The sequence below is a fragment of the Thrips palmi genome, unplaced genomic scaffold, assembly GCF_012932325.1.
Source record: "Thrips palmi isolate BJ-2018 unplaced genomic scaffold, TpBJ-2018v1 HiC_scaffold_18, whole genome shotgun sequence".
Classification (NCBI taxonomy): domain Eukaryota; kingdom Metazoa; phylum Arthropoda; class Insecta; order Thysanoptera; family Thripidae; genus Thrips; species Thrips palmi.
Window position 1 is genome coordinate 1,344,466 of NW_023144627.1, and position 13,130 is coordinate 1,357,595.

The 13,130-nt window shown below is 46.2% G+C and overlaps 2 protein-coding genes across 2 annotated transcripts; one reads left to right on the plus strand and one right to left on the minus strand.

Annotated features, from left to right (window-relative positions):
- Positions 1-2,532: 2,532 nt before the first annotated feature.
- LOC117645531 (uncharacterized protein F54H12.2-like) lies at positions 2,533-3,417 on the minus strand. The gene has a single exon (XM_034385806.1). It carries the CDS (start codon positions 3,415-3,417, stop codon positions 2,533-2,535), a length of 885 nt encoding a protein of 294 aa, XP_034241697.1.
- Positions 3,418-10,779: 7,362 nt separating this feature from the next.
- On the plus strand, positions 10,780-11,745 carry LOC117645472 (baculoviral IAP repeat-containing protein 7-A-like). The gene has a single exon (XM_034385709.1). It carries the CDS (start codon positions 10,844-10,846, stop codon positions 11,687-11,689), a length of 846 nt encoding a protein of 281 aa, XP_034241600.1. The 5' UTR covers positions 10,780-10,843; the 3' UTR covers positions 11,690-11,745.
- Positions 11,746-13,130: the final 1,385 nt, after the last annotated feature.

A 13,130-nucleotide genomic window follows, 5' to 3' on the forward strand; every position in this document is an offset into this window, starting at 1 on the left:
TAAAATTTCACGTAGATTACGATTCTGCAATTACATTTGCAAAAAGACGAAGGATTGCGGAAATAATCACGGATTATGTTCATATTGCGGCATCGGCTCGCTCGTATCAGCTCGTCTCATATTTGCCGAATGTTAATGTAAACAAACTAAAGTAGCTAGAAGAATACGGTCACTTGCAATCGAAAGATCACATTTTCACTGGTGAAACAAAGGCATAAAAATTATGCCCTTAAAGGGCGTAAACGATTTACGCCTTTAAAGGGCATAAATCGTTAATGCCTTTGGGAAGGGCATTAAAATTTTGCTTGAAATTCCCATACCATTTACGCCCTTCCCAAGGGCATAAAACGATTTATGCCCTTGCAAGGGCGTAAAAGAGCATTTATGCCCTAAAGGGCGTAATTTTTATGCCTTTGTTTTACCAGTGTTTTCCTTGGTATAGAGACCATTGCAAAGCTCGAACGCCCGCTAAAACAAGTATTTCTGTAAAGAAACAACAGAGAATGATTTGAGCCGACATAACCTCCATTCCGGAACAGGTTTTGTTTCTCTGTTTAAATACTTGTTTTAGCCGGCGTTCGAGCTTTGCAATGGTCTCTATACCAAGGGAAAAAGTGTGATCTTTCGATTGCAAGTGACCGTTTTCCTCTAGCTGCTTTAGTTTGTTTACATTAACATTCGGCAAATATGAGACGAGCTGATACGAGCGAGCCGATGCCGCAATATGAACATAATCCGTGATTATTTCCGCAATCCTTCGTCTTTTTGCAAATGTAATTGCAGAATCGTAATCTACGTGAAATTTTACGTTGCCCTGATGTACTCGTTATGTGGCAATCAAATAGCTTCTATTAGCTTTATTCGTTTAAAAGTTGGAAAACGGAGCCGCTCCGCTTCCGAGCCTGGTTTCAGCCGGGCAAGGGGAGTTGCCACCGGCTGGTCCATCGTGGGAGCACCGAACACTCCTGCTCGATCTCCCCTACCCATGTGATTTGACCCTGTGCGCTAGCGACTTGCGTTGCCCTGCCCTGTGTTGTGCGCTGTACTAGTAGTATAACTGGTACAAGGTAGCGGTTGCCTACCTCCAAGGGGCTGCCTGACTGACTCGCGAGAGGTATTCCCCCTCCCGCTTCGCCTGGCGGTGACGAGGCAGAGTGTGGTGACGTATTCCCCGCCGGCCTCGGCGGCTCAGCTACTCGGCGGCAGCTTGCCGCTCCGTCCCCCGCAACCTCTCTCCGCTAGGACCTGCGAGAGGTATTCCCCCTCCCGATTCGCCTGGCGGTGACGAGGCACAGTGTGGTGACGAATTCCCCGCGGGCCCCGGCCACATGAGAGCCGCGCCCTCTCGAACATGTCCGAACTTGCACTCGGCTGCCCGTTATTCCCCTCCTCGGCATCGTCACTGCTTGGGTGCTTACAACATATGTCACAACAACTTATGATAAAGGCCATCAGTGCAAAGACTAAGAATAGAAACATGTCACGTTGTCTAGAGTTGAACATCAGTCTCGTTTGCATTTTCCATGTGGTGTGGAGTTGGACGCCCTTATTTCTTGCTTTTAAAGTCTGACATGCGCTTCTGAACGTCGGTCTTGTGCGAGCGCTCAGCTTCGCGCACACTAAATTCAGTGCGCACTAGCTTTTCCACCCGACAGTCCTTTCCACCGGTGCAACTCGAGGAGCAGTGCTTGGACTCCTCCTTGATCGCTTTCGCCATGTCCTTGTGTGAAGAGAACATCTTGCCCAATGATGCCGTCTTGGTTTTGCGATCTCGTTTTATAAGCCAAGGGCGTACGTTTGTCGCTGTCTTCGTTGACATTGGTTTGATCATGTTCAAACCTGCACGCGTCCGCCGCCGCCGCGCCCCGCCGCGCCCCGCGCCGCCCCGCTCCGCCCCGCCCGGCCCCCGCGCCGCCCCGCACCCCGGCCCGCGCCCCGGCCCGCGCGCCGGCCCGCGCCGCCCCGCATCCAAATCAAATAACAAAATTGTTTTTTTGTTTCTTTATTTCTTATTTTTACATTGTCTTTTGTTACAACATGTTTGTGCTTTCTTAAGACGCACATCGTCACAAAGTTTTACATTTTTGGCATATCGTTGAAACATATTTTTAACAAATTCATCATTTTGATTACATTCTGTAGTAAAACAAGATACAAAATCTCGCATGGAGAAACCATGTGCCTTAAACAGTAGATACATCGTACAATATTGACCACATACTGCTGAATCAAATGCTTGTAAATCTACAGTGTTTTTCGTCCAGAGCGAGCACTGCCGATCCATGAACTGTCTTATTTTGGGTACATATGGACCTAAGCCATAGGAGCAAAAATGTTCTCCTCGCCCATGGCATCCTAGGTAAATCGCTTGCCAGTGTGCTCCTGGTTTACTGATCGGATCCGTGTTTACAATAATGAGAGCCGGTTTGTGTACGGTGCGTGGCAAAGTGTCAGACGCAAATACTCCTGCAAAGTTTGATGCGGCGTGGTGGTCTTTTCGCATGACTGCCTCCAACGTGTTTCCGTCCATATTCAAACGCCGTAATCGACGACCACGTTTCGATTCTTATCAATTTCGATGAGGTTGTTGAATTCCGAGAAAACGATACAATTTACTGCTGTTGTTAGTGGTGTAGCAAATTTGACTTCCAATCGAACAATGCCTTGGCGTTGAAGGTTCCAGTGACTTTCGTTTGCCGATAAATCTTGGGAGATGTCAAACGCGTACAAAGTATACCCATGAGGATATTCTGCGTACGTAATGTCGTTCCCCTCGTCCTTCCAATGTATGCCGGTGCCACTGTACAATGTGTTGTATGCGTCTATGTGTAAATTGTGTGCAAAGTCTGGTGTAAGAGGTTGAGCCGGGATTTGTTGGGAGTCAATATACAAGCTTAAATAGTTTAGATTAAAATGTTGGAAATTGAAAGGATTGCTCTGGTAGTGCCCATTGAAGGCTTGGTTGGTGACAAATCCAATAATGAGTCTCTTTGGAATTTGACCCAGGTGCAAGTTTGAAATGGTTTTGTCTTGAAGTCCTGCTGGAATGGTTATGGTCTTCAAATCCACTCTGGTTAGTGGATATTTTGCGGGAGAGTTTTCTAATGCTGCTGCGTGTCCAAGAAGCACTGTGGGTGAAATGCGAACTTTTCGTACGAGAAGTGTTGCATCTAAAATGATCAGTTTTTCGTTTTGAAATTGTGACATGAGCACGAAGGGATCGCGCTGGCGAGTGAGCTTGATACGCATCTCCACGTTATTTAACAGAAATCGATCTTGATTGAAAAAGTCACTGTGAATGGGCCCCATCATTTCAAAAATGTTGCTGTTTTTGGTTAGTTCATGACGAATTTTGAGCCCCTGATTGTTTTGAGGTTTGAATTCATCCATGTGTCCTGCCGTATCTTTGTACCACATTCTCATGGACATGTGTGAGTTTTTTGCTGGTGCATCGTACGCTAGAAGGGACTCCATGTAACTTCGGTATGGGTAAGTCATTGAAGACTGAAATCAATTTTTGATTCAGTGAAACGTCTACCTGACTCCAAAGCGAGTGAAGTAAATAATTGATGGGTGTGGCCTCATTTTTGTCATCCTCAATAAAATCTAAATTTTCTGAATCAACAATTTTTCCTCGGACGAGAAGCAGTGTGTGTGCTGGATCAATGTACTCATGACCTGTTCCTGGTACACAGAATTCGATGGTGTTTGACTGATCAATGCTTGTGATTGGCTTAAAGGGAGTCCACTGTCCTCCCTCTAATACCGTCTGTGTCGGTGGAATTGCCCACAAATCAAGTTCTGTTCTAAGTGCCTCGGAGGAGGCGCTGTGTAAAAATGCCATTCTAAAAAATGTGTGTTGGGTCTGACTTTGATCTCTTATCCGTCTTTCTTGTGCCCGGTTTGCTTGAAGACTGAGACTTTCCTCTGACCATCCTCCGCTTTATACCTCTTCCACTCATCTTACTTACAAGGTTTCGCCCTGCTTGTGAAAAGTGTTGTTGAACACTGGTGTTCAGGGGTACTTCCCCAGACGCGGCGTCGGCCAATATGTGACTTCCTGCTCGCAAAGCCTCGCGCCCCACTGCACTTGCTCCTTGTTTCAAGAATGGAAATATGGTGCGAAAGAGTCCCCCCAGCAGACTTCCGATTCCTGCACCCTTTTGTGTGGATGCCCCAGCAAAATATCCCATGCCTGACCCAGTTTGGGCCTGTCTGACATAGTATTCTGTGATGTGTGACATGGTAAAAGTTAGGCAATCTGTCTGAAGTGACACAGGAGTGTTGAAGTTCCGTGATCAAATGGTGTGAATTTACCAGTGTGTGTTCTTATATTTATTTCTAAAGTGTCAAATGATTTTGTTTTCAGCTTAAAATAGATGGGTGGGTCGCACCGATAACTGGTCATGCCCCCGTAAGTTCTTCGCGTTTCGACTGGAACTGTTCTGAGCAGGGGAGCTCGTGTGTGTCCAACAATTTGATCCTCGATGATGTCCAAATAAACATACAGCTGTGGTGCCACTCCCAAACTCGTGTCAACGGGGTAAGTTCCTAAAAGTTCTTCGTTCGTCAAATACGGTCCAGAGTGAAGCAAACCAAGTTGATTGGCAAGGAGCGGTGAAAACGAATACTTGGCATCAGGTGTATTTTTAAAAGGATGGAACAAAATGTAGCCGTTTTTTGTCAGTTCTACCACGCTTGATCTTCCGTGTCCATCTGGCAGTTCTTCTATGGGGGCTAGCGTTTCATGTAATGCAAACAATAGGTCCTCTTTTGTGATGTAGTGTCCTGGTCTGATGAAATATGATTTTAGTTCTCCGTTTGCAAAATAAATTTTTATCGCATTTTCACCCTCTGAAACTTGTTCAATGGTATTGGGGTAGTTGAATTCCAACAGGGCTACTTCCCAGTCTTCACGTAGCTCAACTCGTTCGGAGAGTTGAATTTTGAAGTTCGAAGTTTTATTCAGGGGATAAATGTGTGGACTAGAGTTACTTGGGAGCACCATGTAAAAATCCATTATGTAGTTTTAAGATCTTTTTCCAGAATCCAAGAGCGTGATGACTCAGGGTAACCTCTCCAGTGGACGAACACTTCTTTTCTGGGGCCTTTCCCTCGGCTTTTGATTATATATGCAATTTTAAACATCAGTGGTTTTTTCACAAGACTCAGTTCCCAGGAGTAAAATGATCCTTCCAATTCTTCATTTTTATCGATATCAGCTATTCGATAAATGGGCTGAACGTGTGGGATGACTTTTGTAATTTTAAATATTTCTTCCGACCAATTCCATGTACTACCTTTCTCAAAACGCTTTTTCTCCCTCGATATTCTTACATAGTCCCCCACTTTTAGTTTTGGAAGAACTTTATAACCGTTTAACTTTTTTCCGTAAAGATTTTGATACACTTCTAGCACCCGTGTTGGGTCACTTGCTTGTGCTGGAGTCATTTTTAAAGTTGTATGCTTTTTGTTATTGTATGCATGTGTTACATCATCTAAAACTCCATCCGTGTATTCGTAATTCTCTCTTTGAGTAAACACTTTTTGCATCCACAGTCTCAGCGTTCCAATAAAACGTTCCACAACGGAACATTTCGTGTCCGGATTGTTTGTGTGTGCATAGTTTATTCCGTTTTGTTGTAAAAATAATTTGAGTGTCTTGTTTTTCAGTTCCCCTCCTTTGTCTGTGATCAATCGGGTGGGCCTTCTGGTTGTATTTTGAAAAATCGTTTCAAAAGCCTGTTTGATAGTCAACGCTTGTCTGTTTAATACAGGAACGGTCCAGGCAAATCGAGAAAATACATCAACAACACAAAGGACAAATTTGTTTTCTTGATTGTCATCTTTTATGGCTGAAAAATCTGCCAAGTCTGCCTGCCAGCAGTCATCAATATTGTCAGCATACGTCACATTTCGGGGGAACCTTCGCCTCGCCCGCTTATGTAGAGTGTATGTGTCTTGTCCCTGTAGGTATGCTTCCACTTGTTTTCTTTTTACCTTAGCATGAGTTGCAGATTTGAGGCGTTCCACTGTGCTAAATCCTGCTGGGTGACGTGTGTTTTTAAAAATGTCATCAAGTCCATCGTTTCCAGTTTGTAAGTTTGATCCGTTTTGATTTCTTGTTTTGGATTGCGTTGTGTTTTGTTTTGAGCGTCTGCATTTCAGAGTAGTTGGCATTGTGCAGAGAAAGGCCTGATCCACCTTGAGACTGTAATGCTTCTTTATATTTTTTGTTTCCAATAATTTCGAGTGGTGTGCCAAGTGTTTTCAGTACGTTTGCAAACGTTTCCCACTGATTTATTTTGGGCGAGTCTCGAGTGCGTACAGCGTCTGAAATTAAATCTACGATGCTCGGCAACGTCTGATTTCCAACTGAAGTTCTGCCATTTTCGTCCCAGCTTATAAGTTTTTTGGCCTCTTGAGTTGATAAATGGTCAAACAAATATGCTGCTGAATCTTGAAATTTACTTGGTGTTATAGATAACAATTTTTGTTTTAATGTAACTTCGAGTTTAGGGTGACCGAAGTCTGGTACGTGTAATTCTATTGGTTTTTTTCTCTCATTGACAAAATACAAATACTTTTGAAGAGCTTGCTCGTATAACTTCCATTTTTCACTGTCTTCCGCCTTTTGCTTAAGAATGTGTTGCATTTCTCTGTCTAGGTCATTCATGATCACTTCGGCGGTGCGCTCCACTGGATTTTTTTCGTGTAGTTTTGTCATGGCTTCATGAGGAATGAGAACTAATTTTTTGCAGTGCTCCATGGTGTTCTATGAGCCAAAAATGAGGTTTCCAAGAGCTGGGGCTAGAACGCTCAAAAGCAACGGTAAGAATGCACCACCTTGTTGAGTTAGGGCCTTTTTCTTCTTGATCCACGACTCTCCGCGTTTGGCTAGCTTTTTCAGGACTGTCTTATGCTTCCGTAGTCGTTGTTTTTGTAAAGGTGTTAGCGGAACGTTTCCTGACAAAGTATTGTCACAAAGTTCACAAATCGAGTACACAAGGGCCTTGTCGGCTTCCTTTAAAATGGCTTTTCGAACTGAAGGCTTTGCACGCTGGAGCACACGGAGTAAGTCTTTGTGTTCTTCTCTTCTACTCGCTGACCAAGTGTTGTGGCCTGTTTGGTTCATGGTCAATCAATGGCTACTTTTGAAAAACGAGTGACTTTTTATACTTCCCATTGGGTATGTAAACAACAGTGTTCTCGCCGGGAAAAATTTGAGTTCTTAAACGAAGGTGATCTTTCTGCCTCACATGAAAATCAAATAAAATGTAGGAGTGTCCTTCTTGTGTTGCGTCTAAATAGGCTTCTAACATGCCTCTCCAATGAGTTGGATCCACCTGAAGGACTAGAGTTCTGACTTGTTGAATATCTCGTGGAGATTTTAACAAAATCACGTAATGCGCTTGCAAACTTATTTGTCTGAAGTTCGGGGGAAACAACGCTTGAGTCAGAAACCAAAAACTTAAATTTCGATGATGAGACCCTTTTATAGCAATTTTTAAGAATTCCGGATTTTTTACTTGGTCCAAAAAATCATCAACGATGACCAATTTTGGTTTATCTCCTGTTGGGAAATGGTCCATCGATGGAGCTCCCTCAATGAATTCAACGCCGTGCTCCTGAGCTAGCCTGTCATAAACAGTTTGGTACTCACTATAATACCACAAGACTTTTTCAAACGAGGTGTTGAACATGAGCTCTCGATTCTCAACAACCCTTTTCACCAAGAATGTCTTTCCCCCACCACTAGGGGCACAAACTAAAACATTGGATGGGTGAGAGAAGCGTAAGTCCATGTTGCTTGTCGAGTTTGTGCGCGAGAAATGATGGACGTGTTTGGTTTTCATTGAATTTATATAAAGTTTTATTGGGTTGGGTGGATCAATTTCTTACCGGGCTGCCTAGTAAATCTGTCCATTGACAAGAACACTGTTAAAAATGTTATGAATTTTCATTACAAATATGCATTGAAAATTCATGAACGCAATTAAATTTCATAGCGGCCATAAAATTTCATAAATATAATGAAATGTCAGAACACATTCCATGAAACGTTATAATATCTCCTTGAAAAATCAAGTCTGCAATGAAACGTCAAGAAATTTGATGAAAAGTCAAAACGTGAAACTACAAATTTAGTGTGGTTCTGAAAATTTATAACCAAGATATAAAATTTCATGTCGGTCTTTGACTTGTGATGGGCAGGTTTTGATGGCTCTTACACTGATAAAAATTTTGTCGTAACTTAGCGACACATTTATTGCTAACTTTTTTAGCGACAAGATTTGTTGTGGAACAAATAGCTTGTTAAACCGTAGGCGTATTGGAACTAAGGGATAATTTCACAACGACTAAATTGTAATAACGCACCAACAATAACACATCAACGACAAGTATTGAAAGTCCAAAAGGTATTTTGTAATGTCTGCGACAATATTCATAGAGTAATTTTGTCGCTAAATTTATTTAGCATGGTTTTTTAAACATTAGTAATTTCCCTATGACTTAGAAGAAAAAATAGATGATTATTCATAATTTGCTTTAATTGAGCAGATAATTGCAAAAGATGTTGTTTCCGCATAAATTGTATCGTAAAGAGTGATAACAAGAATTTTGTCCTTTAACGACAAAATGTCGCTTACTAGACTCAACGACATTTGTTTCGCTTTGGTTCATGATGAAATTCTATGTTTAGGAACGACTAAATTTTCACTCATCTGATTATTTCTGTACAACCATTTTTTAACAGTGCACATTGCCCGGGTGGAAGGAACTTCAGGTTTGACTGAGTTTGAAGCTAATCGTGATTCGGAATATTCCTATGCTCTTCCCTGAGTAAATGTAGCGTGATAATATGAGTATAGTAAATCAAACGTCGCACCAAAAAAGAATTTTAGTATCATTTAACGCAAACTGTGGTCAATCCTCACATGGTGCGGCCTGTCAGCCACCTGGGCTCAAAGTCAGGTTTCAAGAAGCTGCCGCTAGGTGGCGCCCGGAGTGCCGTGTTCGTTCACTTGTAAGTTTTGCCTATTCATTTAAGTAAAATCAATACTTTTTCAAAAGTTTATCCTTGGTTACCTAAGTGAATATCTACTCTAGACGTATGCTAAAAGTGTTAAACAAAATATTACTCTGAAGTCGAGAAAAACGCAGAACCATGTTGCGACTCGCTGGCGCCTACAGTCGGCCATTGGGTTAGGTCCAGCGAGAGCCTCCTCGTGATTGTGGTACAACTTGCCACCAACTCATCTCACTGAGTTACACTCCGGGTTAAGCTCTGTGTCTAAGGTCGACATAGCCCGCTTGCAATTTTTAGAACTGGTATTGAACTAAGAGTCAAGATACCGGTCGAGATTACATCACCCATTTAAGAAATACAATACCACAATTGGAAATAAAATGTCAAAACTTACATATGAATTTTCATGAACAATTTAATGAAGTTTCACAACACTTTGCTATGAAATTTCATGGTGATTTTCTGCAATGAAATTTATTTCATTGCAGAAAATCGCCATGAAATTTCATAACAGAAAAGTGATAATAATTACATTAACATGTTATGAAATTTCAATCCGAATTTTTTAACAGTGAACCTCATATTCTTCCTCCCAAACAGTTTTTTTTTAGAGGCGGAGTTCACTCGATGTGTCACTTGAATTTTTTCAATGGAAGGGGCTTTCTTCAGCGGCGCGCGGCGGCGCGGGGCGGCGCGGCGGGGTGCGGCGGGGTGCGGGGCGGCGCGGGCCGGGGCGCGGGGCGGCGCGGGGCCGGGCGGGGCGGAGCGGCGGGTGCGGGGCGGCGCGGGCCGGGGCGCGGGGCGGCGCGGGGCCGGGCGGGGCGGAGCGGGGCGGCGCGGGGCGCGGCGGGCGCGCGGGCGCGGCGGGGCGCGGCGGGGCGCGGCGGCGGCGGACGCGTGCAGGTTTGAACATGATCAAACCAATGTCAACGAAGACAGCGACAAACGTACGCCCTTGGCTTATAAAACGAGATCGCAAAACCAAGACGGCATCATTGGGCAAGATGTTCTCTTCACACAAGGACATGGCGAAAGCGATCAAGGAGGAGTCCAAGCACTGCTCCTCGAGTTGCACCGGTGGAAAGGACTGTCGGGTGGAAAAGCTAGTGCGCACTGAATTTAGTGTGCGCGAAGCTGAGCGCTCGCACAAGACCGACGTTCAGAAGCGCATGTCAGACTTTAAAAGCAAGAAATAAGGGCGTCCAACTCCACACCACATGGAAAATACATGACTGATGTTCAACGACTCAACTCTTGACAGCGTGACATGTTTCTATTCTTAGTATTTGCACCGATGGCTTTCATCATAAGTTGTTGTGACATATGTTGTAAGCACCCAAGCAGTGACGATGCCGAGGAGGGGAATAACGGGCAGCCGAGTGCAAGTTCGGACATGTTCGAGAGCACGGCCGGGGCCAACGGGGAACACGTCACCACACTCTGCCTCGTCACTGCCAGGCGAAGCGGGAGGGGGAATACCTCTCGCAGGTCCTAGCGGAGAGAGGTTGCGGGGGACGGAGCGGCAAGCTGCCGCCGAGTAGCTGAGCCGCCGAGGCCGGCGGGGAATACGTCACCACACTCTGCCTCGTCACCGCCAGGCGAAGCGGGAGGGGGAATACCTCTCGCAGGAGCGGAGAGAGGTTGCGGGGGACGGAGCGGGAAGCTGCCGCCGAGTAGCTGAGCCGCCGAGGCCGGACTCTGCCTACTTAAAGACGAGGCACGGGACGAGGGGCACACACACACGACAACCCAGAAAACACAGCCAAGCCAGAGACCCAGGACAGGAGTGACACAGACACTAGAGAAGCCAACATGCAAACAGTGAAGCCACAGGTCGGACACTCGCCTCAGACACAGCAGCCAACAGAGACACAGGGTGACATGAGTACTGATCAAGTAAACCCACCACATTTTCCTGATGCAGCGAACATTGGCATTGGGGCTCGACCACGTTACCAAACTGATAACCTTGTACATAGGACACTTGAACAATTGGTAGCAGCGGTGGAAGGTATTCAGCAGCAGGCACAGGATGTACATGATTTAATCAACACCACGTATGAACAAGTCACCTTACAACCTAATGGAGAGTACGATCCTTTTGCAAATTATTTGAACATTTTGCCTTTCATAACACCAGACTTTCCAGAATACAGTTCTCTCGTAAACAGACTTGCCACCTTTACACAGAGCAGTTGGCCTGCTGACAGTCATGTGACGTCAACAGCCCTGGCGGAAAATGGCTTTTTCTGCACTGGTCACCGAGACGTCGTGATATGTTTCCATTGTGGGACCGTATTGGCACAGTGGAAAGAGGGCGACGTTGTTGCGTTTGAACACGCCACGTACTCACCGTATTGTGGATTCCTCTCACGGTTGGTTGGACCGAATTACATACGCCACGTTCAAAACCAGTTACACTCAGTAAATGAGGTACCTGAACATTTTAAGAACATAATCAAGCCACATGGACAGTCCGATTCTCTAAAACCAAAACAAACGAGTCGACCTGTTTGCAAAATTTGTTTCGAACGTCCAATTGACCTTGTGGCATTACCATGTTGTCATATGACTGCTTGTACACAGTGTTTGTCAACCCAGAAAAACTGTGGTGTGTGTAGACAGTTGATTAAGTACGTACTAAGAGTTCTTTTCTAGATACTCGAAAAAAAATGTCATCGAACAATGTCACCCTTGTCATTCATCGAAATAAAATAACGTCCAATACTGTAAGCAAAACCTTGTCTTTAACATCCCTTTCTAAGATAAAAACCTACAAATACAGGTTGCGCAATGAGTGCAAACGACTGAGTGATGCAAGATTTCGTAACCCGTTTTTCTTGAGATTGACATTAAACGGATGAAATCCATACTTTGAAAAACCTAAAGTGACCTTGGAAAGAAAGATAACGAACGCCATAATTTAGTCCGCTACCCAGTGTCAGGTGGACCTCAGGCAAATAGGCTGCCCCAGCAAGGTAGGCAACCACCTCAGATACGAGTGAAATCCACAACCCACTGTCAGACGAACTCTGGGCCATTTGTGGGTAGTCAACCACCATGTGTCTGAGCAAACTCCGCGACCCCAGTGTTAGCCAGGCAACCCCTTGGAGGTAGGCAACCGTTACCCAGTACCAGTTATACTACTCACCCTGCCGCCGGCCGGCGTGCCCACCCATGGCCACACCCTGGTTACTGCTAGCAGGCTCCGTCGCTCCGTCTCCCTCGCACCCCCGCGGCCCGTAGGGACGCCCCATGAGTGCGAGAGAGAGCACCCGGCCGGGACCAGTGTGCCGGCGGCGAATCGCAGCGGCGCGCATTTTCCGCCCGGCCCGTTCCGGTTCCACGCCATGGCCCCCGAAAGCGTCAACGCCGTCAGGCTAAAAGAAGCGCCGCGCCGCTTGCAGTCCCTGCAGACTGACTCCCAGAGGCGTTTCCGTTCGCTCTGTCTCCGTCGCACTCACAGGAGGTGTGCGAGAGACAGAGCGACGAAAGCGACTCTCGGAATCGGTCTGCTGGCCAGCTCGCCGCGTCAGCGGGCCCAGCGGGGCCGAGGCGCGACCAGAGTCACAGTCTGATGAGGGGATTGTGCAAGCACACTGCACAGACAGTCCTGCAGAGCCTCGACCAGAGGACCGGCGCAGGCGACCACAAAACCCGAGACGCGTTTTGAGCTCCAGAGTCGCTAAACAGGACTCGAAGCGGACGTGTGACCCCACCAATGGATTCCTCGTTCGAAGAGCAGTCCATTGGTGGGGTCACGCGTTCGGTTTCCAGCAGCCACTCGCCGCTCTTGTTCTCCTCCCTTCACTGGTGCACCGCCCGCCACTCCAGCGTCGTTTGGTTCGCGTTGGAGGCAGCCACCCCTGCGCTTTCGCTCACAGACAGCCCGCAGCGCCGCACCGCATGCGACTCCAGGCGGCTGCCCGGCCCGGCTAGCCCGGCAGGGGTCGGGCTGGGCGACCGGACAAACTAATAGGGTGCGGAGCGGTGCGGTGCGGCCGGCAGCGGCGGATCCGTCGGACTCGAACCCGCGCCGTTTTCGGCAGTGTGCATCAGTTGGAATCACCGCCAAGTATGCCCGGGCCCTTTATAAAAC